Source organism: Nematolebias whitei, chromosome 7, assembly GCF_014905685.2.
Source record: "Nematolebias whitei isolate Nwh7 chromosome 7, NemWhi1, whole genome shotgun sequence".
Lineage (NCBI taxonomy): Eukaryota > Metazoa > Chordata > Actinopteri > Cyprinodontiformes > Rivulidae > Nematolebias > Nematolebias whitei.
In genome coordinates this window covers 39,037,897-39,063,353 of record NC_056504.1, presented here as the reverse complement: position 1 = coordinate 39,063,353, position 25,457 = coordinate 39,037,897, and the positions used below count along the sequence as shown (strand labels likewise).

Below are 25,457 nucleotides of genomic sequence, written 5' to 3'. Positions count from 1 at the left end.
TGGATGGATGGATGGATGGATGGATGGATGGATGGATGGATGGATGGGTGGATGGATGGATGGATGGAATCTAACCATCCATTTTAAAACTGTCTTGTGAAACCAGTAGGTAGAAAAATACATCAAAATCAAGAAATGTTCAGAGCAGTGTAGCTTATAAATCTTCTACATATAAATTGTATTTCCTTCTTGGAAAAAGTACAACGAGCAGCTAATTCACAGAGAAATACTTCATCCTTCAGATTTCCAGCTGCAGGAACAGGTACTGTATGTTGTGACTTTATAATAATTTCTCATTAAAGCATTAATTACTTTTTATACACAGTGCTTGTATTAAAAACCACCTGTCTCTAATCAGACAATTTCTCTCCAATGCTTGAGGCTTTGTTGTTCTTTATATTTACGCTTGAGTGAAGATGAATTTACAAAATGTTGCTGTATCTGTGGTGAGGCTAACAGTCCAATAAGTAATATAAACATGAACCATACGATATGCTCCTGATGACAAAGTTAAAGCAGCGTGAGAGAGTTTTTTATTTGTATTTCTGGGTAACAGCATCCTCTCTGTTGCACAGTTATCCCACCTCATGCTGCAGCGTGGCAGAAATCATGTCTGTCCTTTTCTTCCACACCATGAAGTACCGCCCTGAAGACCCAAGAAACTTCAACAGCGACCGCTTCGTCCTGTCCAAGGTGAGCTGCAGTGAGCTGGACATCGCTCTGTATTTGTATGTTGGAGTTTTAAAACATCCATGTCTTTTTTCCTTCTCTTCACAGGGTCATGCTGCTCCTGCTCTGTACTCCATGTGGGTTGAAACAGGTTTCCTGAAAGAGAGCGATCTGCTCAGTCTGTGCCAGGTGGACTCGACTCTGGAGAGCCACCCGACCCCGGTGAGTTACACCTTCCCTCAGGGATTCACCCAAACACCATAACATCACCAACCACTGCTTCCTAACAATGCCTGCACTGTGTGTGCATTTCAGAAGCAACAGTTTGTCGATGTAGCCACCGGATCATTGGGGCAGGGTCTTGGTGTGGCCTGTGGAATGGCTTACACTGGCAAATACTTTGACAAATCCAGGTAATCCTTTTTAAATTTGTGCAAAATAAGTAAAAGACGCACGGATAAATTTTGCAGCGTAAACATTTTTTATTCAGTTTGTAATGGTAAATGATAAATACAGACATGATGTTCTGTTACTACACATTTTGGATAGTATTCAAGGTTCAGCTTTGCAGAATGCTCCTCTCTCATTTTTTTGGATGAAGCTTTTCCACACTCGGTGGGTGTGTGCTGCAGCGACACGCTCTGCACTCACAATTCTTCTGCTCTAATAACCACAGCAGCAGCTGAAGTCATATCTCAGTTATGTTTTAGCGTCCGAGCAGATTTCATCTCTGAATCAGATATTAAGCTCATAGCTATTGTAGGATTTTCTGTATTTTTCTCATGATTTGTTTTTTTTTTATTTTTTATTTATTGCAATACTGGCACAACATTTACTTTTATTTGAGGGGATTTAGATTTGGTCATTATTCTCAAAAAGACTAATAAAATGTAATTTTTCCTGTAAAACAGAAGGCCGTTCCTCCAGTTTTAGTCATCTTGGAAACACCAAGAGAATCAGCCAGACTGAAAAAAATAATAATCTCAGAGATTTACAAGCATCAAATACACCCCACACAAGAAAATGTATTTGTGGAAAGATACACTAATGAAACCCTTTTGTCTTGTTCTGCACCTCAGTTATCGTGTGTTCTGCCTGCTGGGTGATGGTGAGATGTCAGAGGGCTCAGTCTGGGAAGCCATGTCGTTTGCCTCCTACTATCAGCTCGACAACTTGGTGGCCATCATGGACATCAACCGTTTAGGCCAAAGTGACCCTGCACCCCTGCAGCATCATGTGGAGAAGTACCAGCGGCGCTGTGAAGCTTTCGGGTAATAAAACAGAGGTTGAGGCTGTCATTGTTAAACAGTGAAGGAGGGATTTATCTAAAAAATACCAACTTAATCTCTGCATGTATGATGTGCAACAGTGTATCTCTGTGTGTTTAGGTGGCATGCCATCATTGTGGATGGACACAGTGTGGAAGAGCTTTGCAAGGCTTTGAGCCAGCCACGCCACCAGCCCACTGCAATCATCACTAAAACCACCAAGGGCAAAGGCATTCCAGGTCGTTGTTTGTCCTTCCTCCTCTGCACACAGAATCTCAGTGCATCCGTAGCACAGCATGAGCGCTAACAGATAAAGAAAACAGTTTCTGTACGTTTTAATGTAACGTCTCATGCTGTTTCAGCTGCTGAGGATAAGCTGGGCTGGCACGCCAAAGTTTTGCCCAAAGACATGGCTGAGATGGTCATAAAGGATCTGCAGAGTCGGATCATGAGCAGCAGTAAGCACCTGTACCCACCCACCCCTGTCGAGGACTCCCCACCCGTCAGCCTGAGAAACATCAGGATGCCGAGTGCGCCCAGCTACAAGGCTGGAGAAAAGGTTTGCAAAACATTTTTAAATTGTCTGAAAAATGTTTTGTGTCTCTGCAAACCACTGGAACAAATGAACAAAGGTGGGACCAAAAGCCTTAAGTCAAAATCTTATGGTTGCCAATTAATGAATTGTATGTATCCTTTATTTAACCAAGAAATATAACTCATTGAGATTAAAAACCTCTTTTCCAAGACAATAAAGTCCATGCTCAATAATCCAGGTATACAATCCAACATTTTTCAGTCAGATCATCTGGACAGTTTCTTTTTTTGTGCTGAAACGTTTCGCCTTCGATCCGGAAGGCTTCATCAGTCAAGGAAATACACAAGACAAAACTGATTCTTCCCCCAGCAGCTTACTCCAAAGTAGAACAAACCAGTTATGTTTGAGCTAAGATGGTCTATTTGTCATGCCCCCTCCTCCATTGCCGGCCCTCTTCCTTGTTGACAGTCGTATCAAACTGGTAGAAAACAATAAAGTCCATGCTCAAGAATCAGTTTTGTGTTGTGTATTTCATTTACTGATGAAGCCTTCCGGATCGAAGTCGAAACGTTTCAGCACAAAAAAAGAAACTGTCCAGATGACCTGACTGAAAAATGTTGCTCTTTTCCAAGAGTTTTCAAGAATCCAAGAATTGGATTGTGAGAAATAAAAAGTAAGTACTGACTTACATTAAACAACATTAGGAGTTATATTAAGAGATAGACTGTCTTAGCAGAACTTTAAAACACTGGATATTTTTATGTTTATTTTAGAGAGCAAATAAAAGTGTTTTTATTTTAAATAAAGTCGACTTTTTAAATTTCATCATCAAATCCTTGACTGGATTTTAACTCCAATACAGTATGAGTGTTTATAAATGTTTACAGACAAACTGATGACCGACTGCTTTCTTTACAGATTGCCACTCGTAAGGCCTATGGAATGGCCTTGGCCAAGTTGGGTCGCTACAACGAGCGAGTTGTGGTTCTGGATGGAGACACCAATAACCTCACCTGCTCTGAGATCTTTAAGAATGAGCATCCTAACCGCTTTGTTGAGTGCTACATCTCTCAGCAGAACATGGTACGATCCAGGATGAGGCATCGCGTTAAAGTCCTTTTTACAAAACTAGAATTTTCATTTTATGAGACAAAGTAACACTTAATTCTTATATTTCACTTTAAAACACATTTGGGTTTATTTTTCCTTGCTTGTTCTGATGTGCACATCCTGTTGCAATCAGAACTTATTTGTATTAAAACAAGCAAAAAGCCTTTTTTTGATAGATGCTTAGATAACTACATGTTTTGGTCATTTCCCTTATTTTATCTTTTCTTTTTTCAATCCAACTGATATGTTTTCCTGTAGTGGCTTCCCAGCAGCAGCTAACTCTAATGTAGGTCATGCATGCATATGATGATAAGCAGTCATGACAAGTGTATTCGGAAGTAAAATATTAATCAGTGCAGAGGACGAAACCATCTGGCTAAATGCATGAGGACAAGTCCAACGTTAACGGACACTATTATTGTGATGGATAATTAAAACAAAAAAGTCTCAATCAAAACACTGGTCCATTAAAAGCATCTAATTCCATATTATTTGTACAGTTGTATTTTTTTTCGAACAACTCAAAAATTTTTATGCCCAATGTTGCTTTTGACCATGTATATAAGTTATGAGACTGTGGAAAGTCGCATGGAAAGGAAATGATCTGTGAGCAGAGGTATGCCACTAAATCTGTGCATTTGGTAAAAAAGCTGCAGAGATTTGTGGCAAACTCTCACTCGCTTTGAGCTTCGGTTCGAAGAGATTTGGGGTTTGCTACAGATATTTGACCCTCTGGCAAACCTTGTTGTGGTCAAGTTTGTGTGATTTCTATCCATCTCCATTTGCACAGGAATATTAAAACTTCTGTGATAAAGGCACTAAGAAACAATCATCTTTTTCCCAGGTCAGTGTTGCCATGGGATGTTCTGCCCGGGACAGGAATGTCGTGTTTGCCAGTACTCTTGCTTCCTTTTTTACTCGTGCCTATGATCAGATTCGCATGGCAGCGATTTCAGAGAGCAACATCAACCTGTGTGGCTCCCACTGTGGTCTGTCCACTGGTTAGTAACCTTTTGACAACGAGTGACAGTCATCACAAGCCTTTTCACCTGTCCCATCAAACAACACCCTGCAAAAAACTCACCTTTGACCCTTCACACTGTCTCCTATCACCTTTCCTTCCTTGTATTCACAGTAACCCAAATCAATTTGAAATAAATATAAATAGATTTTGTATTGATTTTACTCCTTTTAATGCTGTTTCCCTTATTTGCACCCAATGGGCCTTTCAGCCTTGACTCAATCCTCCCCTTCTTCTCCCTTTGTGTCCGCCCTGGAAGCTGTCATCAGGGAACAAATATCCCTTTGATAGTCCAGGTAGCCTGCATCCAGTGTGGCCTTTATGCTCCTGCATGCTTCCGCTCACCCAACCACACAATTACATCTAAATATATCCTTAATTAAATAAAATAAACAAAAAAATGTTCACCTTACAGGAGAAGAAGGCCCCTCTCTGATGAGCTTAGAGGACATGGCCATGTTTAGAGCCATTCCCAGAGCTACCATTTTCTATCCCAGTGACGGCGTGTCCACAGAAAAGGCTGTGGAGCTGGCTGCAACCACAAAGGTATTCAAAATGCAACTCTAATTTCTGCACTGAAACCCTAATGTAAAATGTTGTGTTAATGTTCCTGTTAATTTCTCTGTTTTCAAAGGGTGTTTGCTACATTCGAACCAGCCGCCAAGACTGCGCCGTCATCTATAACAGCAATGAGGACTTCCATGTTGGACAGGCAAAGGTGAGGCGGTCATTTGTTTTTAATTTATGATTAAATGGCTGCTCCCAAATAAATACATGAGGTGAGGATAGCACTGCTTTCTTTGGTCAGGTGGTGTTTCAGAGCAAGGATGACCAGGTGACTGTGGTTGCAGCTGGAGTGATGGTGCACGAGGCCCTTGCTGCCGCTGAGCACCTAAAGAAAGGTACAGGCTGTAAAGCATAAACTTTCCACTGAATGATACAAGATTACACATCACACACAGCAGACAAAATTGGAGTAATATCATTTGTCACAGCCACAATCATTTGAACTTTTAACTAAATTTAGATTTGCTTTATTAAAAAATATTATTTGAGAACATTATTAAAGAACCAAATGCTTTAAGATCAAGTTGAAAAGGTTTCCGTTTCATATTCATCTTCATTTTTTGCTATGGTTTACGGTGGTAAGGCTTGACTGCGTTGTTTTGTTCCTCTAAACTTGCCTTCCAGAGAGAATCTCTGTCAGAGTAGTCGACCCCTTCACCATCAAACCTTTGGACGTAAAAACCATCGTTGACCATGCACGTGCCACCAGGGGAAGAATCCTCACTGTTGAAGACCACTACTATGAAGGTAGGTTTCCCTCAAAAATGTTGCTCTTGCTGTTCAGTTTTTGCATAATGACCATCACTAACCTTCCAGTCTTCAGATGCTTTGGCATTTTGCTGCTTAAGACCCCGCCATTGGTTCATGCCATTGGGGGTGTTGTGGTTTCCATTGGCTCGGTGTCACAGTTGTGCTGTGTTGGCGTTCACTCATTGGTTGAGTCCAAGCTGCTTTGTTGCGTGCCTTCATTGGAAACAAGGTGCTGTGGTGCGTTTTGTAAATGTGGGAGTCAGAGAGGCCAAGCGCTGTCAGATTCTCTTAAATGAACATGTGCCCATGGGGCTGACTGTGACCTAGATAGCAATCACACGTACCCTGTGCCGCACAAGAGTAAGCAAATAGGGATGGCAAAAATGAGACTGGACAAAGAAGAATCAGCTGCTGTTTGGACCAGTTGAGGGTTTTTAATTGTTTAAACTGATGCGCTATCATTCACAAATATCCACAGGTGGTCTCGGGGAAGCACTGTCCTCAGCAGTGGTCAACGAGTCTGGATTCAGTCTGCACCGTCTGGCTGTTTCCCACATTCCCCGTGGAGGCAAACCTCACGAGCTCCTGAAGATCCACGGCATCGACCGTGACGCCATCACTCAAGCAATTCGGAAGATGCTCATCAGCACCGCTAATGCCAAGTAGCTTTCTCTGAGCCCCACCCAGCAGTCTGACGACACTCGTGCAGATATAGATAAGCCGTCACCGACGTTTTGGAATCATAACACATTACTCTTTAAAGTCGTTCACTGTGAATACCTTCTGAAAAAGTGTGCTGAAATATTGTGAGTTGTGCCGTTCACCTTGACGTATACCTCCACTTACCTTGGATGCTTCCGTCACATCCCTTTCCACACACGTGCAGATACACACATTCTCTGTAACAATCATTTCCTCACTCATAATCTACATTGTCATGGACCTAGTCCAGAAAATGAGTATTGTCCCTTGCTGATGTTGTCGTTGGTGGATGATCACTGTATGAAACAACCCTTTGTTTGATCTTCAACATGTTTTTCACTCATGTAACTCCTAATTCTGTGGTGGGGCCCAGTTTTAAAGTAGGTGTTTAATGTGGCAACAGTGTCAGAAAGAAACAAAGTCGATTGTTGTTCGTAGATAAAAACCAAACCAAGGTTATAAAGAGGAAACACACAACACCACAAGTGGCAAAAGAAGATTTCGGTTTTTATTTCATCAATTATTTCTTTTCAGCTCTGGTTTGTCATTGAGTTTTAAGCATACGGTGAACAAACACACCTCAGGGCTGCAGGTTTACCCAGTGCTAACAGAAAGTATGACTCACGGGCTGTGACAGTAATTGTAGATTGGCTGCTTGAAACTCTTTGACTTGTGATAAAGAAAACAAACACCGTTTTTGTTACTTGAAATTTTGTATGCCTCATACTTTCAGGTAATAAAACCCTCTGCATTTGACTTTGAAAACTTGTTGTGATGTTTTTATTTAAACAATAGATGTTCTGAATTAGGCTTCTGTAGAAAGTTTATGAATAATCAATATCTAACCCGTTGCAGATAGCTCTTTGAATGGCTTCAATTTGGAAAGAACATAGTATAATTCTAATTGGATGAACGCACTGATAGCTAATTTGAGCTGGGCCAAAGTCAAAGAGAATTGCTGCCATCCAACCCCAGTCTCAAAAATTTCATAGAGATTCATGTGAACAGTACGTTATAAACTTTTATACTGAGTTAATTTTGCAGTACACTGTTATTTACATTGAATTCTGGGACAAATAGCAGCGGAGGCTACCTCAGGTGATGTATGGACACTTTCAGCAGAAAAAATAACTTTTCTGCCACAATAACTATACAATTCATAACTATACCAAATGTAAAGTTTTATATATGAGTGTCCTTAAAAACCACCATTTACAAAAAAAATAAAAAAAATATTAGAACCTTTTAAAGATGGTAGCAGTCTACTTTGAACTTGACTCAGCTTGAGCTTGCCATTAGCTCATCAATCTGGTCAGAATTAAACTCCACCTCTCCAAACTAAGGCCGTTCAATAAGCTATCTACAACAGGTAAGATATTATTTGCTCAAAACCATTCCACAAAACCCCTTTTCAAAAGATATGAACTACCCTTTTAGGTACCATACACTGAATTTTGGGTTTTAACATACCTCTCATGAAATCGTTATTAGCAGATTATAATGCAATAAATATTTTAAATGCAGTTAAACACATATCATTGTTTGTGTCATACATTTTTTATTCCTATTTTACACATCCCTGAACTTATAAATACATTATTCAACTAGAAAAAGACCATATAACAACAACACCCATCCATCTATTCATTTTCTTTACTCGCTTTTTCCATTCCAGGTCATGAGGACAGCAATAACAGCAATATTAATAATAAAGTTTAAAAAATAGCCTTATTTTTATGAAGACATGGAAGACTTCCTGACATCTCTACTTAATCTTACTAAACACAACTTTGCTCTTTGGCCTTCAAGACTAAACCTAAATTTATTGCCTCCACAGTCCGGGCTGTAAACTCATTCTAGCCCCAGGCGCTCCGTTTCGGTCTCAGCTTCCTGTTCAGGAAAGACAGACAAGCTTTTTAGGCCTTACCATTTGACTTTATTATAACATATCATCTCAAATCTCAACCATGACAAAGCTTTAATTACTTTCAATCCAAAGGAATCATCAGCAAAAGCAGCTTTTCAGATACTTACCTCAGACAGCTGTATTTTCGTTTAGCGCCTCTCAGTGCAAATATTATAATTCCACATCCATAGGACAGAGTGTAGACTGAAAGAAAGCACAGTTTTTTTTTAAACACGGGAAACACATTTAGATATTTTGTATGTGCTGCGGGTTTGTGGTACTCACCGTGATATGATCTGGTGCAAGATGGCAACAAAAAGTGCAAAACAAAGTCCCCAGTATGCATCTGAAGAGAGGTGGAGGGTAATGATACAGATTTTATACCAACAAAAATACTTTTATTACTTTGTTTAAGGCAGAGGTGCCCAAAGTGGGGCCCCCAGGCATTCCTCATGTATATTAAAATTTCCTTTGAAGAATCAATGCGTTTTCACTCATTCATTCCATTGACTTTAATGTTAGATGGAAAAGTCGGCCCATTGACTATCGTATATACGGGAATGCTTATTTATGTTAATATTATTGTTGCTATTAAGTTGTGTTGCTGTTGGACATGCTTTTTTTTTCACATTTTGCACTACATATAATTATACTGAAATGCCAGAATTGCAACATTTGTTTTAATTTCTTATATACGACTTACGTAGTTGTTATATTTTGAGTTCTGTAATGTTCTTTATACAGAATGGAAGGTTAAATAACTATAATAAATAAATGGACTTTACTTAAATATGTTTTTGCATTTCATGCCTTGTATTATTGCATTTGGCCCGAGTCCTCTGGTAGATTTTAAATTTGGCCCTATCGGGGAAGAAGTTTGGGCACCCCTGGTTTAAGGTATAATCATACAATGTTGTTAATCATACAGATGATTTATGCACCAATTAAAATTATTAAGTTATTTTCAAGATAGTCTTAGCATAAACTACACACAGCAGGGGTCTGTACCTCTCTTGTCATAGGGGGGACCTTTATATCTTTTAGTGTGGGCTGGCAGCTCTGAAACAAGACATAAGAACTATCAGTCTCAAACATCTAAAAGGAGTCAAGACAGCAGTATTTAAAGTTAAAAAAGGTAATCTTGCCTAAAGTTGCACCCAAAATCTCAAATGCTGCAGTAAAAAACACACCAAGGACTAAAGGAACTGTGAGCGCTGAAAAAGAAAACACACTTTTCTACAGTTAAACATTTCATCTTAACAAACAGACAAATGGAATAAGTTGTAATGAATATTATTTGTTTTATCGAACCGTGTGCAGAATACACTTACAGTAAAATGGCCTGTAGAGCGCCATGCCCCAACCCAGACCAAAGCAGACGGAATAAAAATGGTAATATTTGTCTGGATATGTCCAGGGAAAAAAAAAACAAATCAGTTCACATAATATCTTAAAACGTAAAAGAAAAACTGAGGAAACTGTGCCACCACCAGACAATTCACAAAAGTTACATACAGTGCTGGAAGAAGTTATAAACATGATTTCTTGCATTTCCCTAAAAAAAAAAAAAAAAAATAGAAAACACAGTTTTATTGTTTAAAAAAAAAGGGAAAAAAATGTAAAGAGAAAGAGAAACGCAACCAGAGAGGTCTAAGAATGAATATTATAAAACCTGACATCAGTGGAGAGTGTAATGAAGCCTCGTAGAAAAACGAGATGTACAAACCATTTGAGTTCAGCTCCAGCCGGGCGGATTCTCCAGGCAGGTGCAGCAGCAACAATGTAATCAACATTTACAGCCGACAGCTTCCTCGAAGCTGCTCGAAGCACTCTGCCAAGTGTCGTGGCACAAGAAAAGTCCCAGATAAGATTGTTTTGCTTTCACATTAACTTCCGTGTTTGATTGTCTCACAGTTATATTATTTTACTGCTCAAAAACCATAGCTAGATATTTACAATCTCAATTCAGAGACGTGAAATAGTGTGATTTGTTTTGCCTTGATTCAGTCAGTCAGAGCTCTTCAGTCATTTGCAATCAGATTCCCTGCTTTCCCCTTTTACTGACTCCAGCTTTGAGTCGTTTCCAAAAAGTCTGTTGCACACTTTGAAAACCTTAAATAGCCTCTTTACTAAATATATTGATATTTTCACCTGGGAATTAAAGTCTGAATGTCTGAATAAAGTGCTCTTCAAAAGGAGAGTAGACCTTTTTTTAAAAGCACAATATAATTTTGAATTCATATGAACACTTTCACATTAATAGACCTGAGCACAGTGAAAGCATACATGAACTATTTCTCACTACTGATGCAACAAGAGTTACATTAGAAACATTTACTTGTAGATATCAACTAAAATATTCAATACTGTATGAATGCCCATTTCTGCCACTCTGAAAAAACAAAACAAAAGCTCTTCTACATCACAAATATAAAATACTATTATGACATTTGATTAAAAAAAGTCCTTTCAAAACTATGACTTCTCATATGTATGAAATACTTACTCATAATCATGACATGACATTGCATAATTATGAGATACTGTCATAAAATTATATCTAAAAGAAACAAAATAGCATCTCATACTTATCAAATACTGTCATAGCTATCTCATAAAAAATGCTACCTCAAAATTATAATTTATCATCTCTTAAGTGTCACTTAGCCTCATACTTATGAAATTCGATCTCAAAATTACTATTGCAAATAGAATTTTGTGGTAGTATATCTCATAATGTTGAGATGCTACGGTAATTTATAACATTGAGATAATGTTTCAAATTTATGAAATATTTAATTTCTTTAGAAGGAACATAATTTTGAGGTAGTGTCATAAATATGCAATGTTTTGAAATAATTATGAGTATCTCAAAGGTATTTAATGCTAAGTTAGTATTTTGTGCAAGTATTTTATAATTGTGATGCAAAGGTTATTTTGGATCAATGTGGTGGAAATTTTTCATTCAATTTTTATTTATACTGGTTAATCCCATTGAGCCACTCATTTAAGAGACCTAAAATGGACCTGAAATGGACCTCCATACACACAAAATAATAATGATATAAATAAGAATATTTGGTTGATTTGTCTGAGGAATGTATAACTACATACATAAATACAGCAGTAATATATATGTACGTGTCTTTTAGTGTAATTTTTATCCTTGTTGACACAACCCTGGATTCACAAGCTGATAGGATGTTGTAGTTTCATTATGCAACCTGTAGATGGCAGCATTGAAACAGCTTTTTCCCTGCGTCTGCAGCCCCCTGTCATAGTCGCGCTAAGCATTCTGGTAGTTAAAGTAAACATGGCGGCGTACTAGATAGTTTTGGATACAGTAGCGTCGAATACAGAACTACATTTCCCTCCGCAGTCCCCAAGATTTGAATACCATAAGGAGAGAGCTTTTTCCAATCGATGATCTCAGCTGAAGTTTCCTCCGCCAGCCTCATGAAGAGGCTCAGGAAAGTAGTCGAGAATGATAAAAGTATTCCTGATTTGAACGTCTTGTCGATGTCTGTGGCGGGAAAAAGGCGCAAGGAGCTGAACGCCTCACAGACAGTGACAATGCGCTTCAAACAAAGACAGCACTGATTTGTGCTCTTGTTTTTTTTTTTTTTTTCTGCACTGCTCCTCCTGTGCTAGTATTAGCCAGACAGACAGTCGGGGCTGGGTCCCGTTACCGTTCGACTCGGCGGCTCGCCAAGCTTTCTATCATGGAGGAGCAGGAGTATCCCGACGCGGAGCTGGTGACAGAAGTTGGGTCGCAGTGGCTCCGAGCCGAAGTGGAGCGACTGGCCGGAGAGCTCCGAGAAACCACCCACGAGAAGATCCAGGCGGCGGAGTACGGGCTGGCGGTGCTGGAGGAGAAACAGCAGCTCAAGCAGCGATTTGATGAGTTGGAGACCGAATATGAGGCGGTTCGGCAGGAGCTGGATCAGCTGAAGGAGGTAACCTGAGGTCAAAGCCACGCAGACAGATACCTCCGGGGTTGACTGACACTCATTTGTAACCTTATATATGCTCAAATGACAAGCTGAGAGTCTCATGCCTACATATTCACATAATCCCAATCTGATGTGTTGCTGTATTGCTTTTCCCCTTCAGGGATTAAAAAGCACAGATCACTTGCCCATACTTGCTCTTGGAATGTGAGGACTGAAGCCATAATCATATTAGACTCCAGGTTATTTTATTAAACCTTCATATTTGTGTAGTTAGTTTGTCTTTAGGCTCTAACAGTAAAACAACAAAGGCCTGGCTGTAAAATACACGTGTTGCACACATTTCCTCTTGTCCAGGCAAGTAAGTTTTAAGAAAGATAATATCTCTTAATCGTGAGTTTTCCTCCAGCTTCTTTTTTTTTTTTTAATTTACATTTCCTGTTTGTTTGGAGAAACATTTCAAACTCATGACTACAACTAATCTCTTGGCTCCTTGAATTTTCTTTAATTATGTCACTCATTTGTTGCCCTCGTTAGGACCCGGGTATTTTTCCATGTATCTCAGGCAGTTCTTGTCGTGAAACTTTTATTTACACACAAACAGCATAAAATGCGGAAGGCACACAGTCTGTCATTTGTACAAAAAAGGCCAGAGAGTTTCTAATGTGATTATAACAGTTTTCCCACCATTTTTCAGTCACTAACATCAGTATAATAAAAAAAACAACATACTTCAATAGGCTGAAGGTGGATTCATGTTCTATATAAATACATATTTATTTTAAATTTTCAGCATTGTGTCGTATTTATGGTAAATGGACTGTACTTCTATAGCACCTTTCTATCTTATCAAGATACTCAAAGCACTTTACACAATCTGTGTCCTCATTTACCCATTCATACAGCACTCTACTAGATCTCTACAAAGACTAATGAGTGCTTTATCACATTCATACACCAACGGGACACACATCGGAGGCAGTGAGGAGTTCAGTGTCTTGCCCAGGAACACTTAGGCATGCTGGTGGAATCGAACCCCCAACTCTCCCATTGGAGGACGATTGCTCCAACCACTCAGAAGCCACAGCTGTCCCATTTATATGCCCATCCACTTCTTTTTCACTGTACTCTATACTCATGACTGCTCATCAACACACCCATCCAGAACCACCGTCAGGTTCGCTGACGATGGTTTTCTTTCTTGGGGGTTCACATCTCCAGGAGGCTCTCCTGGTCTGCCAGCACCATTGCAGCTGTCAAAAGAGTGCATCAGTGTCAGAGTGCTCAGCAGAAGCAGGTTGCTTTCTACAGGTCAACTGCAGAGTATCCTCGCCTACTGCGTGTCGATGTACATGGGCTGCCCAGCTGCAGACAAAACGGTTCTGTGACACATAATTCAAACTACAGAGAAAATCACTGGCTGTCCTCGGCCCACTCTGGATGCTCAGGCTGCCTTGTGCTACATTTCCAGAGATTGAGATATTAATGATCCTTCCCACTCTGGATGCTCAGGCTGCCTCGTGTTACATTTCCAGAGATTGAGATATTAATGATCCTTCCCACTCTGGCCACCATCTCCTTCAAATGTTACCATCTGGTAGAAGCTGCAGATCTGCTAATAGACACACCAGCAGATTCAGAGGCAGTTTCTTTCTCACCACCACCAAAACATTAAATAATCACAGAAGCAACAGGATTTAAAGCTGCAAATCTTGTTTCATATTAATCTGCTGTTATTGCTGCTATTCTGACAGTCACTACTTGCACTTTAACATTTGAATTGTTGACATATTTTTAGGTGTTTCTTTATCTTCTGACATGGTCTGTACACAGTCTGTGTGTCTTATTCATTCATTTATTCAACCTTTATTTAGACAGGTAAATCGCTTGTGTTGATTTACTTATTTCTTCACTATAGTACATCATCCAAAAACTAATTTATTGTACTCTTACAATGACAATAAAGGCATTCTTCTCATGATTCTTAGAATTAGAGAGGTATGTTGATTTTATTTATTTACAGTATTTATTTCTGACTTTTACTTTTTATATATATAAAAGGCAGTTTATGTACATCTGCATGGCATTACATGTTAAAAGTTCTGTCATAGCTGCACCATATTGTTTGTCCAACTAGTTAGCCCAGTCAGGATCAATTAGTGCTTTGATATCAAGCTTTCCATGGGTGCAACCTACATACTCAGCTTTGCTTCCTAATCAACAAATATATTTTCCTTACGAATGTGGCACCATTTAAGGAAAAATAAACAGACTTTCCAAAAGTGTAAGTTTTTTTGTTAAGAAGCATTGATACAACAAATAAATAATCAGCCAAGCACAAATTTCTTTACTTTTTGTTATGTTTAATTGCGTTCAGTGCTAATAAACAGTTAAAACTCCCTGTTAGAGATTTATGGTGTTTTGGAATTATTATTCGAGCGGAGCGTATGATGCAAATTAAGTAATATGATCAATATGAGCTTGAAGACTGATTTTGAGAGCCAAGTCTCAATTTGTTTAGTGTCTTCCCACCAATCGATAGAGTGGATGTTCCTGGAAGCACATTTAAAGCATTTCTGACTTGAGCTCAAGAACTCGGCGCTCTGTTTCCATCTGATCTTTTTCTCCATCTTTGCCTTAAAATCTTTGGCTCTGTTTTCTTTTAGCTTCGATGTAATTTATTATTATTTTTTTTTTAACACAAATGTTTTGTTTAAACACACATTATAAACTGTAAATGTTAAAATGCTACAAGATTTCAGAACATTTTTTCTCAAAACCATCAGGATGAACTCGTCAGTTGCAAATACAGCTGCAGAAAGAAAAGCTTTGCAGAGAGTGGTGAAGGCTGCACAGAAGTCTGTTGAAGTCAGTCTCCCCACCAACACAGACATCTACACCTCCAGATGCAGGAAGAGAGCCACCTGCATCATGAAGGACCCCGCTCACCCAGCACACACACACTCCCCACAGGAAGGAGGTTGAGGAGCATTAAGTGTAGAACCACTAGACTGAGGAACAGCTTCTACCCTGAGGCTGTTAGACTCATGAATATCTAACCAGAATAATCACTGTGAAAAATCACATCATGTTGCTGCTGATCTGTTTCATGTTGTTGTGTTCATTCGTGCTCATCTGCTCACACAGACTCATGTTCGTGCTGCTGTCCGGCACATTGTTTTTATGCTATTAGTGCTTAGCGTATTTTTAGCTGATGTTTTTCTTAGTCTCTATGTGTCCCTATGATGGACTTGCGACCTGTCCAGGGTGTCCCCCGCTCCTCACACAGTGATTGCTGGACATGGGCACCGGCGACCCCCGTGACCCAAAATGGAAGAAGCGGGTAAAGATAATGGATGGATATTTTTTTCTTAGTTCATCGTCTTAGTTCATATCTTAGATCTTATTACTGTTTTTCTTTTACATTTTATTGTTGACTGTAACTGGGACCCTGTGCACATAATTTCGCTCCACTACATGTAGCACATGTGATGCGAACGACAATAAAGAAACTCTGAATATGGAACTAATTTTGTAAGTATGGCTTGATAATAAGAAATAACTTTAGCTTCTAAAATCATAACTTGTGAGAAAATAAGGATGTATTTCAGAGAAGTTTGGGTTTTCCCCTCTGTTCAGTGCAGTCAGTTTCTTGCAGCAAGTTCGTCATTAGAGGAACCGCTCCCGGAAGGACCATATGGGCTTTTTTTAGCTGTCGTACTCGGTAGTTACTGTCTGATAAAAGCACCTCTAGTTCTGACTTAGTTAAATAATTTAGCGCAGTGAGTTTGTTTTTACATCCAACTCACTGTTCCGTGTTCTAAGCTGCTCACATTGCTTTTTTTTTTATCCTTGTAGCCACAAATTAAGTAAATGAAAATATTTGTGAACAGTCAACAAATGTGCTTAGATGGTTTTGGTTATTCACGTCTATAAAACAACATATTACTAAACAAGTATATCATTATTTAAAGTGACGTCATTATCAGCAACTTCTTTGTCCACGTTATTCATCCTGTTGATCACACTGATCACTCGACTTATTATTTCTTTTTAATTGTTGTGAAATTTTGTGACTTTTGTAAAGAAACCAGTCATCAGCAGTTGCGACAAAGGCTCCTGGTCAGCAGCTTCCACAGACGGTTCCACAAATCACATCTTGTGGTAAAGTGCAGCTGCTGTGGTGGTTTTTGTGGCAACAACCGTTACAACACTAGTTTAGCTTTGTATCTGCGATTGTTGGCTAATGATGTTCAAATCTATCTGTCAGCTGGCTTTAGAGGTGTACATCTTTTAATTTTCAGTAACTAGTTCCTTGATAGATATTCAAATTAGTGATAAAATGCCAGTGATGTCCCATCTTTTAAATTTTAGATTGGATTGGCCGCATGTGGAGCTAAAATGAGCAAAAGTAGCTAACACGTTTAATTCGGTTTAGAGGTAAATTGTGATAATTGCTGAGAATGTAAGCAGATAAGAACAAACTACACTAAATGTATTTATGGTTTTATGTGTGCACATTAAAACGCCTGTTTTTATTCCCCATTAAAAAGAGCTTGTCCTTTTATTTCTTCTCTTTCTGTTTTGGACAAGGCCTTTGGACAAGCTCACACCACCCACAGGAAGGTGGCAGCAGATGGAGAGAGCAGGGAGGAGTCCTTGATACTCGAGTCTGCCAGTAAGGAGGCTCACTACCAGCAGAAGGTCCTGGATTTGCAGAATGAGCTCCGACAGGCCAAAGCATCCCTCTCCAGCGCTCACGCAGAAAACGATCGTCTGTCAGCCGTTGCCCTTGAGATTAGAGAGGTGATTTGTTTTTCTTTCCCGAGGTTTTGAATTTCATTTTACTGAACGTGATGCAAACAATATCCCATTTTTATTCAGATAGTCTCCGTCTGTACGGCTGCATAATTTCCCGCCCATAACTTCTGATCCCCTCAATTAATTTAGCGAAGCTTCGTAAACATGTGCATCATCGCTACACGGCGCGTCATATACACATTTCATCAGCTCCAAGGTCAAGATCACAAATCAAGGTCATATTTGAAACAAGGTGTTCGTTTGTCCCGCCCATAATTTCTGATCTGCTCAAGATAATTTATTGAAACTTCACACTAGACAGCATGTTGTGTAGTCTTTTAATCAGCCCAGCTCTAAGGTCAAGATCAGAAATCAAGGTCAAATTGTATGCACAGTCTTTGCTTGTCCGAGCTATGGCTACAGATTACTGTATAATGAAAGAACAACCAATCAGAGCAGCTGCATAATGAAACAAAACACAGAAGTGCACTGAAGTGTTAATGTGGTGAAACATTAAAAAATATGCCGAGTATCAATGTTGTCAGTGTGGCTGCATGTAACAAGCAAAGATTTATATTTTAAATTTAATAGCCCTTTATAAGTGACACAAAGTATGTCCTCTACTGAGTCTTTTAGCCTGAATTACTTCCTGCTCCTTTGGTATGTGAAGCATGCTGACAGGATGATCCTAATTTCAGCCACAATAACCACTACAGTTATGTAGTCTGCATTGTGTGGTCATAAATGTCACTAAAATACATCCAGTGATATTGAGTGTTGATTCAAATGAGGTTTTGTTTTTACCATTTGCAATGACACTGTTGTTCTTCTGTTGCCTTCTGTGTGCAGAACTCCGAGCTGGCAGAAATGCAGCGCTGTCAGCTGCGAGACGACATTAGAGAGTATAAAGTTCGGGAGGCTCGGCTGCTGCAGGACTACACAGAGTTGGAGGAGGAGAATATCTCTCTGCAGAAACAAGTGTCTGTGCTGCGACAGAACCAGGTGAGACAAACTGTACAAGATAAGCCTGCGCTGCTGATCCTCATTTAAGTTTCTGAAATTATTTTAAACCTACTGTGCCGCTTCTAGTTTATGATAAACTCAGCGAGATGTCATTTCAAAGGATATTGCCACTTTGTGTCATTACTGACTGAAATTCAGAAAGAAGCACCACTTTGTCATTTTTAAAAATTGTTTTGAAAACTCATGAAGTGCTTGTTTTTTTTTTTCATTTGCACAAATGGAATGGACGCACATTTTGAACAAAATTACTTCCTGACCTATTAACCTTTTCATCGTGTGCACAGGTGGAATTTGAAGGTCTAAAACATGAGATCCGTCGTCTGGAGGAGGACTCCCAGTGCCTGCAGAGCCAGCTGGACGAAGCCATGCGTCTGAGAGAAATCGCTGAGCGACAGCTGACAGAGGCTTTAGAAACCATAAAGACGGAGCGCGAGCAGAAGGCCTCATTGCGAAAGGAGCTCTCTCACTATATGACCATCGGTGGCTCTGTGTACAGCAGCTCTTTTAATATTTCCACTGATAACCCCAAACTCCACGAGGACCCCTCCACCATCCTCCTACCTGATAACGATGATCTGATCAGAGGCTTCGAGAACGGATTAATCAAGACGAGCGACAGCGATGAAGACAACAGAGCAGTTATGAACAAGAGAGGAGGGGCCTTCAAACCAGCGCCGAGCTTGGTGGACGACCTGCTGAGTGAGCTCAACATCTCAGAGATACAGAAGCTTAAACAACAGCTTGCACAGGTATGAGACACACAAGATGCAAATTCATTGGCTGAAACCATCTTTTCAACTTATTCAGTTAAAAACCAATTAAATTGATGTGTGAGGGCATTATATAGAATGCTGTTAGGCAAATACTCAACTCTGATTGGCCCAAGTAATTCCTTTACTTCCTGATGATAGACAGCATCTTCCAGTTAGACTCTCAGTTAACTTTTGTAAAAACTAACTTTTAGGTAAACGTTTATCTAATGTGAGTAATCAAAGCAATAAAAATGCATTCAAAACCCAAGTTTATGACTGATAGTACACATTTTAGGTGTTACGTCTTTGTTTATCAAGTTCACAGAACGGAAAACAGGTTGACCAGGCTGTTTATTATCAGACATGTCTTTCATATTTGTTGGGCTTTCCTTCTCCTAGGTTGAGCGTGAAAAGATGGCTCTCATCAACTCGCTGCAGGAGAGCCAGAAGCAGTTAGAACAGGTCTATAGCACAGTGTCCGAGCAAAAAGAAACCGTTAACAGACTGACTGAAAATCTAAGTGCAATGAGGAAACTTCAGGCTAGCAAGGAACGTCAGTCTGCCCTCGACAGCGAGAAAGACAGAGACAGCCATGATGACGGGGACTACTACGAGCTGGACATCAACGGTCCCGAGATCCTGCAGTGTAAGTACACTGTGGCTGTTTCTGAAGCCGGGGAGCTGAGGCAAGAGCTGAAAACACTGAGGGCGCAGTACGAGGAATGTCGAACGCAATATGTGGAGGAGCGAGCGCGGTTGGAGAGCGATGTCCAAGACTTGAGATCAAAGTTGCTCTTGCTGGAGAAGATGAGCCAAGCAGATAAACTGGAGTTGAGTCGCGTGGAGAAGGAGCTCCGTCTGGTTAGCGAGGCTGCGGGAGAATCACTCGGCTGTCTTAACGTTGCCCAGGATGAGCTCGTAGCTTTCAGTGAAGAGCTGGCCAACCTGTACAACCATGTGTGCATGTGCAACAACGAGACCCCTAACCGAGTCATGCTCGACTACTACAAGGAAGGCAAAGCCGTGGTGAGAAGGGGGCAAGAAGGGAAGGAGAACCAGACAGTACTTCTCACCAGTGGGTTGATCAGTGAGAATAGAAGTGGAAGTTCAAACTCCAGCAGCACTACAGTTACAGCATCTCCAGCCTCAGAGCACCGCCCAGAACCCATGAACATCTATAACCTCGTAGCTATCATCAGGGATCAGATCCGCCACCTGCAGCAGGCAGTGGACCGGACGACAGAGCTGTCCCGTCAGAGACTTGCCAGTCTGGAACTGAGCACTGTGGCGGACAAAGACAAAGAAGCATGCATGGAAGAGATCCTCAAACTCAAGTCCCTGCTTAGCACCAAAAGGGAACAAATTGCTACTCTCCGAGCTGTGCTCAAGGCCAACAAGCAGGTCAGAGGAGAGCTCCGTGATTTGTTAAAAACGTGTACATGTATATACAAATCTGTTGTTAGAGGATGGAGACCATTTCTATATATGACTGATACAACAACAACAAAGACACAGAAGCGAATAATCCATTTTGAATGTTGTTTCATTCAGACAGCAGAGGTTGCTCTGGCCAACCTGAAGAGTAAGTATGACAGCGAGAAGGCCATGGTGACTGAGACCATGATGAAGCTCCGGAATGAACTCAAAGCTCTGAAGGAGGACGCAGCTACATTCTCATCCCTTCGAGCCATGTTCGCTACAAGGTAGGATGTGACCACAGTAAACACAATGAGCAATGTCTCCTATTATTTTGAGCAACATGAATATATTATTCACATTTAGACCAGTAAGCAAAATGTGTTTGTTTAACACAGAAGAAAAATAGTGGCTGAAAAGAACCTGTTTAGTCAAATCAAACACTGTAAAATGTCTGGATTTTGCTTGCCCCCCCTTGTTTGCTCATTCTTTTTATTTGTTTATGTGTTTATAAGAAAGACGCAAAGCATTGTGGGAACAGTTTGATGTAATTCTGAGGCAGCCAGCAGGGAGTTTATCCTGCCATCTTTATAATGCTGTTTAAAAAAAACAGGATCAATTCGAGGCAAACTACTCCGCCTACTGACAGTAATGCGTATCCCTGCCTTCTCGTGCTGTTTTCTCCTCCTACTTCCTCTCCTCCTCATAGATGCGATGAGTACGTGACCCAGCTGGACGACATGCAGAGGCAGCTGGCTGCTGCTGAGGATGAGAAGAAGACGCTGAATTCACTGCTGCGCATGGCAATTCAGCAGAAACTGGCTTTAACTCAGCGCCTCGAGGATTTGGAGTTCGACCACGAGCAGGCGCGACGCAACAGCACCACAGCAGTGGGAGGCAAGGGCAAAACAAAGGGCAAGGGAGCCTCTTCCAACCACCATGTGAGTCAGACGATCCACTGCGCAATTAAGTCTGAAACACAACACGAGAGAAGCTTTTTGACAAGATTGGCATTTGTTTAATTTAGGGTTTGCATACATTTATTTTTGCTTTTTTATTATTACAGAATACACAATATAGTCACAATAATTGCTTGATTAAGTTGAACTTTGTCTTTCTTTTGTGGGTTGTAGGTCACTATCTGCAATTATGGAACATTTCTTTTGTCTGTTCTAAGATGAAAACATAAAGCATGAAGCAGCCTAAGTACAAACAAATATCTCAAATATAATTATTTGTATTTCTGTGAACTAATACAGTTTGAATAGAAAATTGCATAAAATGCACATGACTATTGATTAACGTTTTGATTACTTATGAATCCATGCTTGATCACTTAACTAAAATCAGGTTTAGATTATCCAAATCAACCTGGTGTGAGGAAAATTCATGGCTAGATTGGAAATCAACTCTGACTTTTTGTATGAACTCTTTTAAGAGAAGTTTTTTCTTTTTAACTTAACTGAGTTCTTAAATTCGTTCAACCTTTATTTAAACAGGTAACTGAAGAGCAATAAAAGTCTGTTTTGTTGCAGATGAATTCCTAAATTACAGATGGATTTGATCAATTAAATCTGTATCTCATCTGGTTCATAAGTGTCAGAGTTTAAATTTAGCTTTTTAGATCGACTAGGAGTGGAAAAACTCACACTTGCGAAAAAAAAAAAACCCCAAAACATCTGAACAATCTGAAACCAGCGAGGATCTTGTAAGCTTAATGCAGCTTTACAAATATTTTGTAGCGGTGAGGTAAATTTATACTTCATCAGAAGTGCCAATATTGTTTCTTGCTGACTTACCCCGGTAGTTGCTTGATAACAATGGCGTCTTTTTGTTTTTCCACCATCCCCTGAGAGCTCATTCTATGCACAACCATCTGACAGTGCTATTTTCTCTCAGGGTATGTACCAAGTACTGTGTGATAGGTCAGAACTTCATAGGCATGTTTGTTTTTGCAGAATGTTGTCATTTTGCTTCAACAGTTCTACTTCCTGAAGCTGCTCTTGTGTTAGCAAGACGGATAGCTTTGAGGAGCCGCTCACTGAGACTGCCAGGAAATAGTCATCTTTACAATTGTTCTAGCAAAACTGATCAGAATCAGCTTTATTGTCATTGCACCGAAGGGCAACAAAATTACATTTCAATACAGCCCACCCGAGAGAAACAAACAGACATGGGGGGACGAAGGTGACTGAAGCTACCGGCCTCGAGAGGCACAGCCTTTTTTTTCCCAGATAAGGAACGAGAAACATGACGGGGAGTGGAGGTGTAAAAAAACAAACAAAAAAAAAACTTGCACAGTGTCCTAGGTGGGACACTGTGTGAAAGCTGCAAAAAAATGACCTCAGCACATGAAACGGCAACATACTGATGATGTCAATACATTTATGCATGAGTAGGCCGACGAGGGCAGTGAGTTGTTCGTGGACACTGACAGACAGTTCCATAGTCCAGATAAGATGGCACAGTGTCTATCAGCCGACTCAACTCTGACAGATCCACAGATACTCGGGAGAGCTTCTCATTCATATAAACAGCCAGGAGAAAATTTTATCAATCGCGTTGAGAGACCAGCTGACCAGATCCATAATTTACAATTCGGAGGATATGTAGTGAGAGGCTCCGATAGGAATCACAAGACAAAGAGCAAAGCAGGAGGGAGGCAGGAGCAGGAGGGAAAAGCGTCCGTCCCCGTCGAGAGCAAGCAGGGGGAAAAAATGATAAAGATGGTCAAATGACAAAGAACTCCTGGAAAGAGATGGCACAATCATTGTGCACAGATGAGTCTGTGTGTAAGAAACCGTTGCGTTGACTTCATGACTGATTTGTGGAGGTCCTGGTGGGAGGAGTCTCGTTTCACCGCTGTACATGACCACACCTGCAGTGTTACTGCTAATCTCTCCTGGACAGAGACTGGCATGATGTGAATACGTGCGTGTTTTATGAATGGGGTGATCCGATGACCGAAATCATCAAAATGAGCGGCGATCATCCTAAAATAGGAAAAGTGCCTCGGTCCCACATCTGTTGGACCAACGGACTGACCTCGCCCTGCCCCGAGAGGACGTACGAACGTACCTCCTACGGTCACGTCTTTTTTTTTTTTTTACCATCTCTAATTAACAAGAGAAATACCAGATCTTCATCCTCCTCGTCCAACATGTTCTTCTCTTCCAACTCGTACACCAACTGAAAATAATCATCTCTGTCGATCGTTCTGTGGCTTTGTTGTTTACCTGCTTTGTGCTTGACGCGTGCTGCAGTGGGAGGACTTACCTGGACTTGTCTCCCAGTTTCTCTTTGGTTATAAAACGTCTGTGAAAAAGGCCGTCTCACCACCTTGTCAGCGAGATCCGTTATCTTACAGCTCGTGAAGTATAAATCACCTCGAGTGTTTCAGTGTTTCATTACTGAACTCTGCATTCAGATCGTTTCCCCTCTTCTTTGTGTTTGCTTTTTTTTTTTTAACAATTAAAAACTTGATCTGTTTAATGCAGTGGAAATTTAAGTAGTGATTTTACTTTGTGTTTTCTCTTCATTTGCAGTAAACCCCCTCAAGCCAAGTGTCCTTACAGAAACCTTGGAGAGTGTGACAGTGACCCGGTGCTCCTGGTCTCTTCACTCTGAAGAATCCCATTGTTACAAATCGTTACAAGCACCAGAACATAATCGACAGTATTCACTAAGAACCCTGTTTACGAGTGCCAAAACAAGTAAATAAAACTCCTTCAAGTTTTAGAAAAGCAAGACTGTGTGGAGAACGACTCATCATCAGCTCTTCCAAGACCGTGCAGAGCGATGACGGCTGAAGCAGAGGAAAGAAGGATGCGTTAATGATGCCTCTTACCATGACTGAGCACTTTTTGTCGTCACATATCTGCTCATAGATTATTCATAATTTAAAATACACAAATAAAATTGAGCTTGTTTTATTTTTTTATATGTTTCTAACGCTTAACTGTTGGATTCTCTGTTATATTTTCAAGTGTCTCCATATTTCTTGACCTAATTTATTTCATAGCAGCAAAGTCAGGTAATATGTTGGCCTTAAAAACCAGATTTGTCTTGCAGGTTAAAATCAAGCAGTAGATGTATAAATATATGTGTCACTTTCTGCCTCTGTTGCCTTTGGGCTTAAGATTTAAGTTATAACTCAATAAATAATGTTTCCTCTTTAGCAAATAGAAAAAAAGAAACATTATCACTCTATGATCCTGCAAATGCAGAGTTGTATGTAAACCGTATTTCTGTCAGCTCTCAAGTAAACTTGTCATGACTGATATAGGTTATTTTTATGTTAAACTTATTTAAAGATTTTTAAAATATTAAATGTTATTAGTATTAAAAGGTTTATTCATAAAGGATTTGAAAATAATTTTTATTACAACTTTTATATCCGTTTTCAGTCTAAAAGTTACATGTCTGCCGTGCCATTCTGTGTTTGTCTAAGTGCAATTTTCAAACCAGGTTTTTTAAGAAAAGAACAGAAAAAGTAAATGTTCGTACCATGTGACAGTATTGATTTTACATTTCATCTTACTATGAATGCAACTGTATTTATTTGTGTCTGCTCCGACTACAGGATTCATTGTCCTTTTGTTAAATAAAGAAGTTTGAATTCAGATGTCTGGCTACAACTGTGGTTAAACATTAACAAAGTATATGTTGGCTCCGGTGAAGGCTGGTGAGGAAATAAATAACTTTCACACTTCAGAGGTGTTCAGTGTTTTGATTTAAATATATATTTTTACTGTTTTCATTCAAATAAAAACTGGTGTATACTGGGCCGGATTTTAGCAGGGGCTTACAGGGGCTGCAGCCCGGGGCCTCGGCATTTCAGGGGCCCCGAAGGATGTTTCATGTTTTTGTGAATGGATAGTGTCAGAATTTAATCAATGACTATGATGATTTTGACAGCACCGATGAAAAATGTTCCAATTTGTTCTGGAAAACGTCCATCTTGAATGCTTGCTTGTAATTGGTCCACT

General features: G+C 40.0%; 2 protein-coding genes across 2 annotated transcripts in view; both read left to right on the top strand.

Annotated features, from left to right (window-relative positions):
• tkta (transketolase a) overlaps positions 1-7,261 on the top strand; it is an 8,236-nt gene extending 975 nt beyond the window's left edge. The window contains exons 2-14 of the mRNA XM_037678855.1: positions 576-693; positions 778-891; positions 985-1,082; positions 1,749-1,940; positions 2,058-2,176; positions 2,300-2,496; positions 3,391-3,555; positions 4,427-4,583; positions 5,019-5,149; positions 5,238-5,321; positions 5,412-5,505; positions 5,795-5,917; positions 6,399-7,261. Of these exons, the coding sequence (XP_037534783.1) occupies positions 576-693; positions 778-891; positions 985-1,082; positions 1,749-1,940; positions 2,058-2,176; positions 2,300-2,496; positions 3,391-3,555; positions 4,427-4,583; positions 5,019-5,149; positions 5,238-5,321; positions 5,412-5,505; positions 5,795-5,917; positions 6,399-6,586 (1,780 nt within the window). The 3' untranslated portion in view covers positions 6,587-7,261. The remainder of the gene's footprint in view (positions 1-575; positions 694-777; positions 892-984; positions 1,083-1,748; positions 1,941-2,057; positions 2,177-2,299; positions 2,497-3,390; positions 3,556-4,426; positions 4,584-5,018; positions 5,150-5,237; positions 5,322-5,411; positions 5,506-5,794; positions 5,918-6,398) is intronic.
• Positions 7,262-12,228: 4,967 nt separating this feature from the next.
• bicd2 (bicaudal D homolog 2 (Drosophila)) lies at positions 12,229-24,282 on the top strand. The gene is made up of 8 exons (XM_037678854.1): positions 12,229-12,484; positions 17,072-17,284; positions 18,128-18,280; positions 18,586-19,050; positions 19,453-20,454; positions 20,605-20,756; positions 21,179-21,410; positions 24,015-24,282. The coding sequence occupies exons 1-8, from the start codon at positions 12,251-12,253 to the stop codon at positions 24,015-24,017; spliced, it is 2,454 nt and encodes an 817-aa protein (XP_037534782.1). The 5' UTR covers positions 12,229-12,250; the 3' UTR covers positions 24,018-24,282.
• The last annotated feature ends 1,175 nt before the right edge of the window (positions 24,283-25,457 follow it).

Coding starts and splice junctions, on each gene's coding strand:
- bicd2 (XM_037678854.1), top strand. CDS start 12,251: ATGGAGGAGCAGGAGTATCCCGACGCGGAGCTGGTGACAGAAGTTGGG. Junction 17,285..18,127: donor TTGCCCTTGAGATTAGAGAG/GTGATTTGTTTT, acceptor TTCTGTGTGCAG/AACTCCGAGCTGGCAGAAAT. Junction 19,051..19,452: donor TTAAACAACAGCTTGCACAG/GTATGAGACACA, acceptor TCCTTCTCCTAG/GTTGAGCGTGAAAAGATGGC.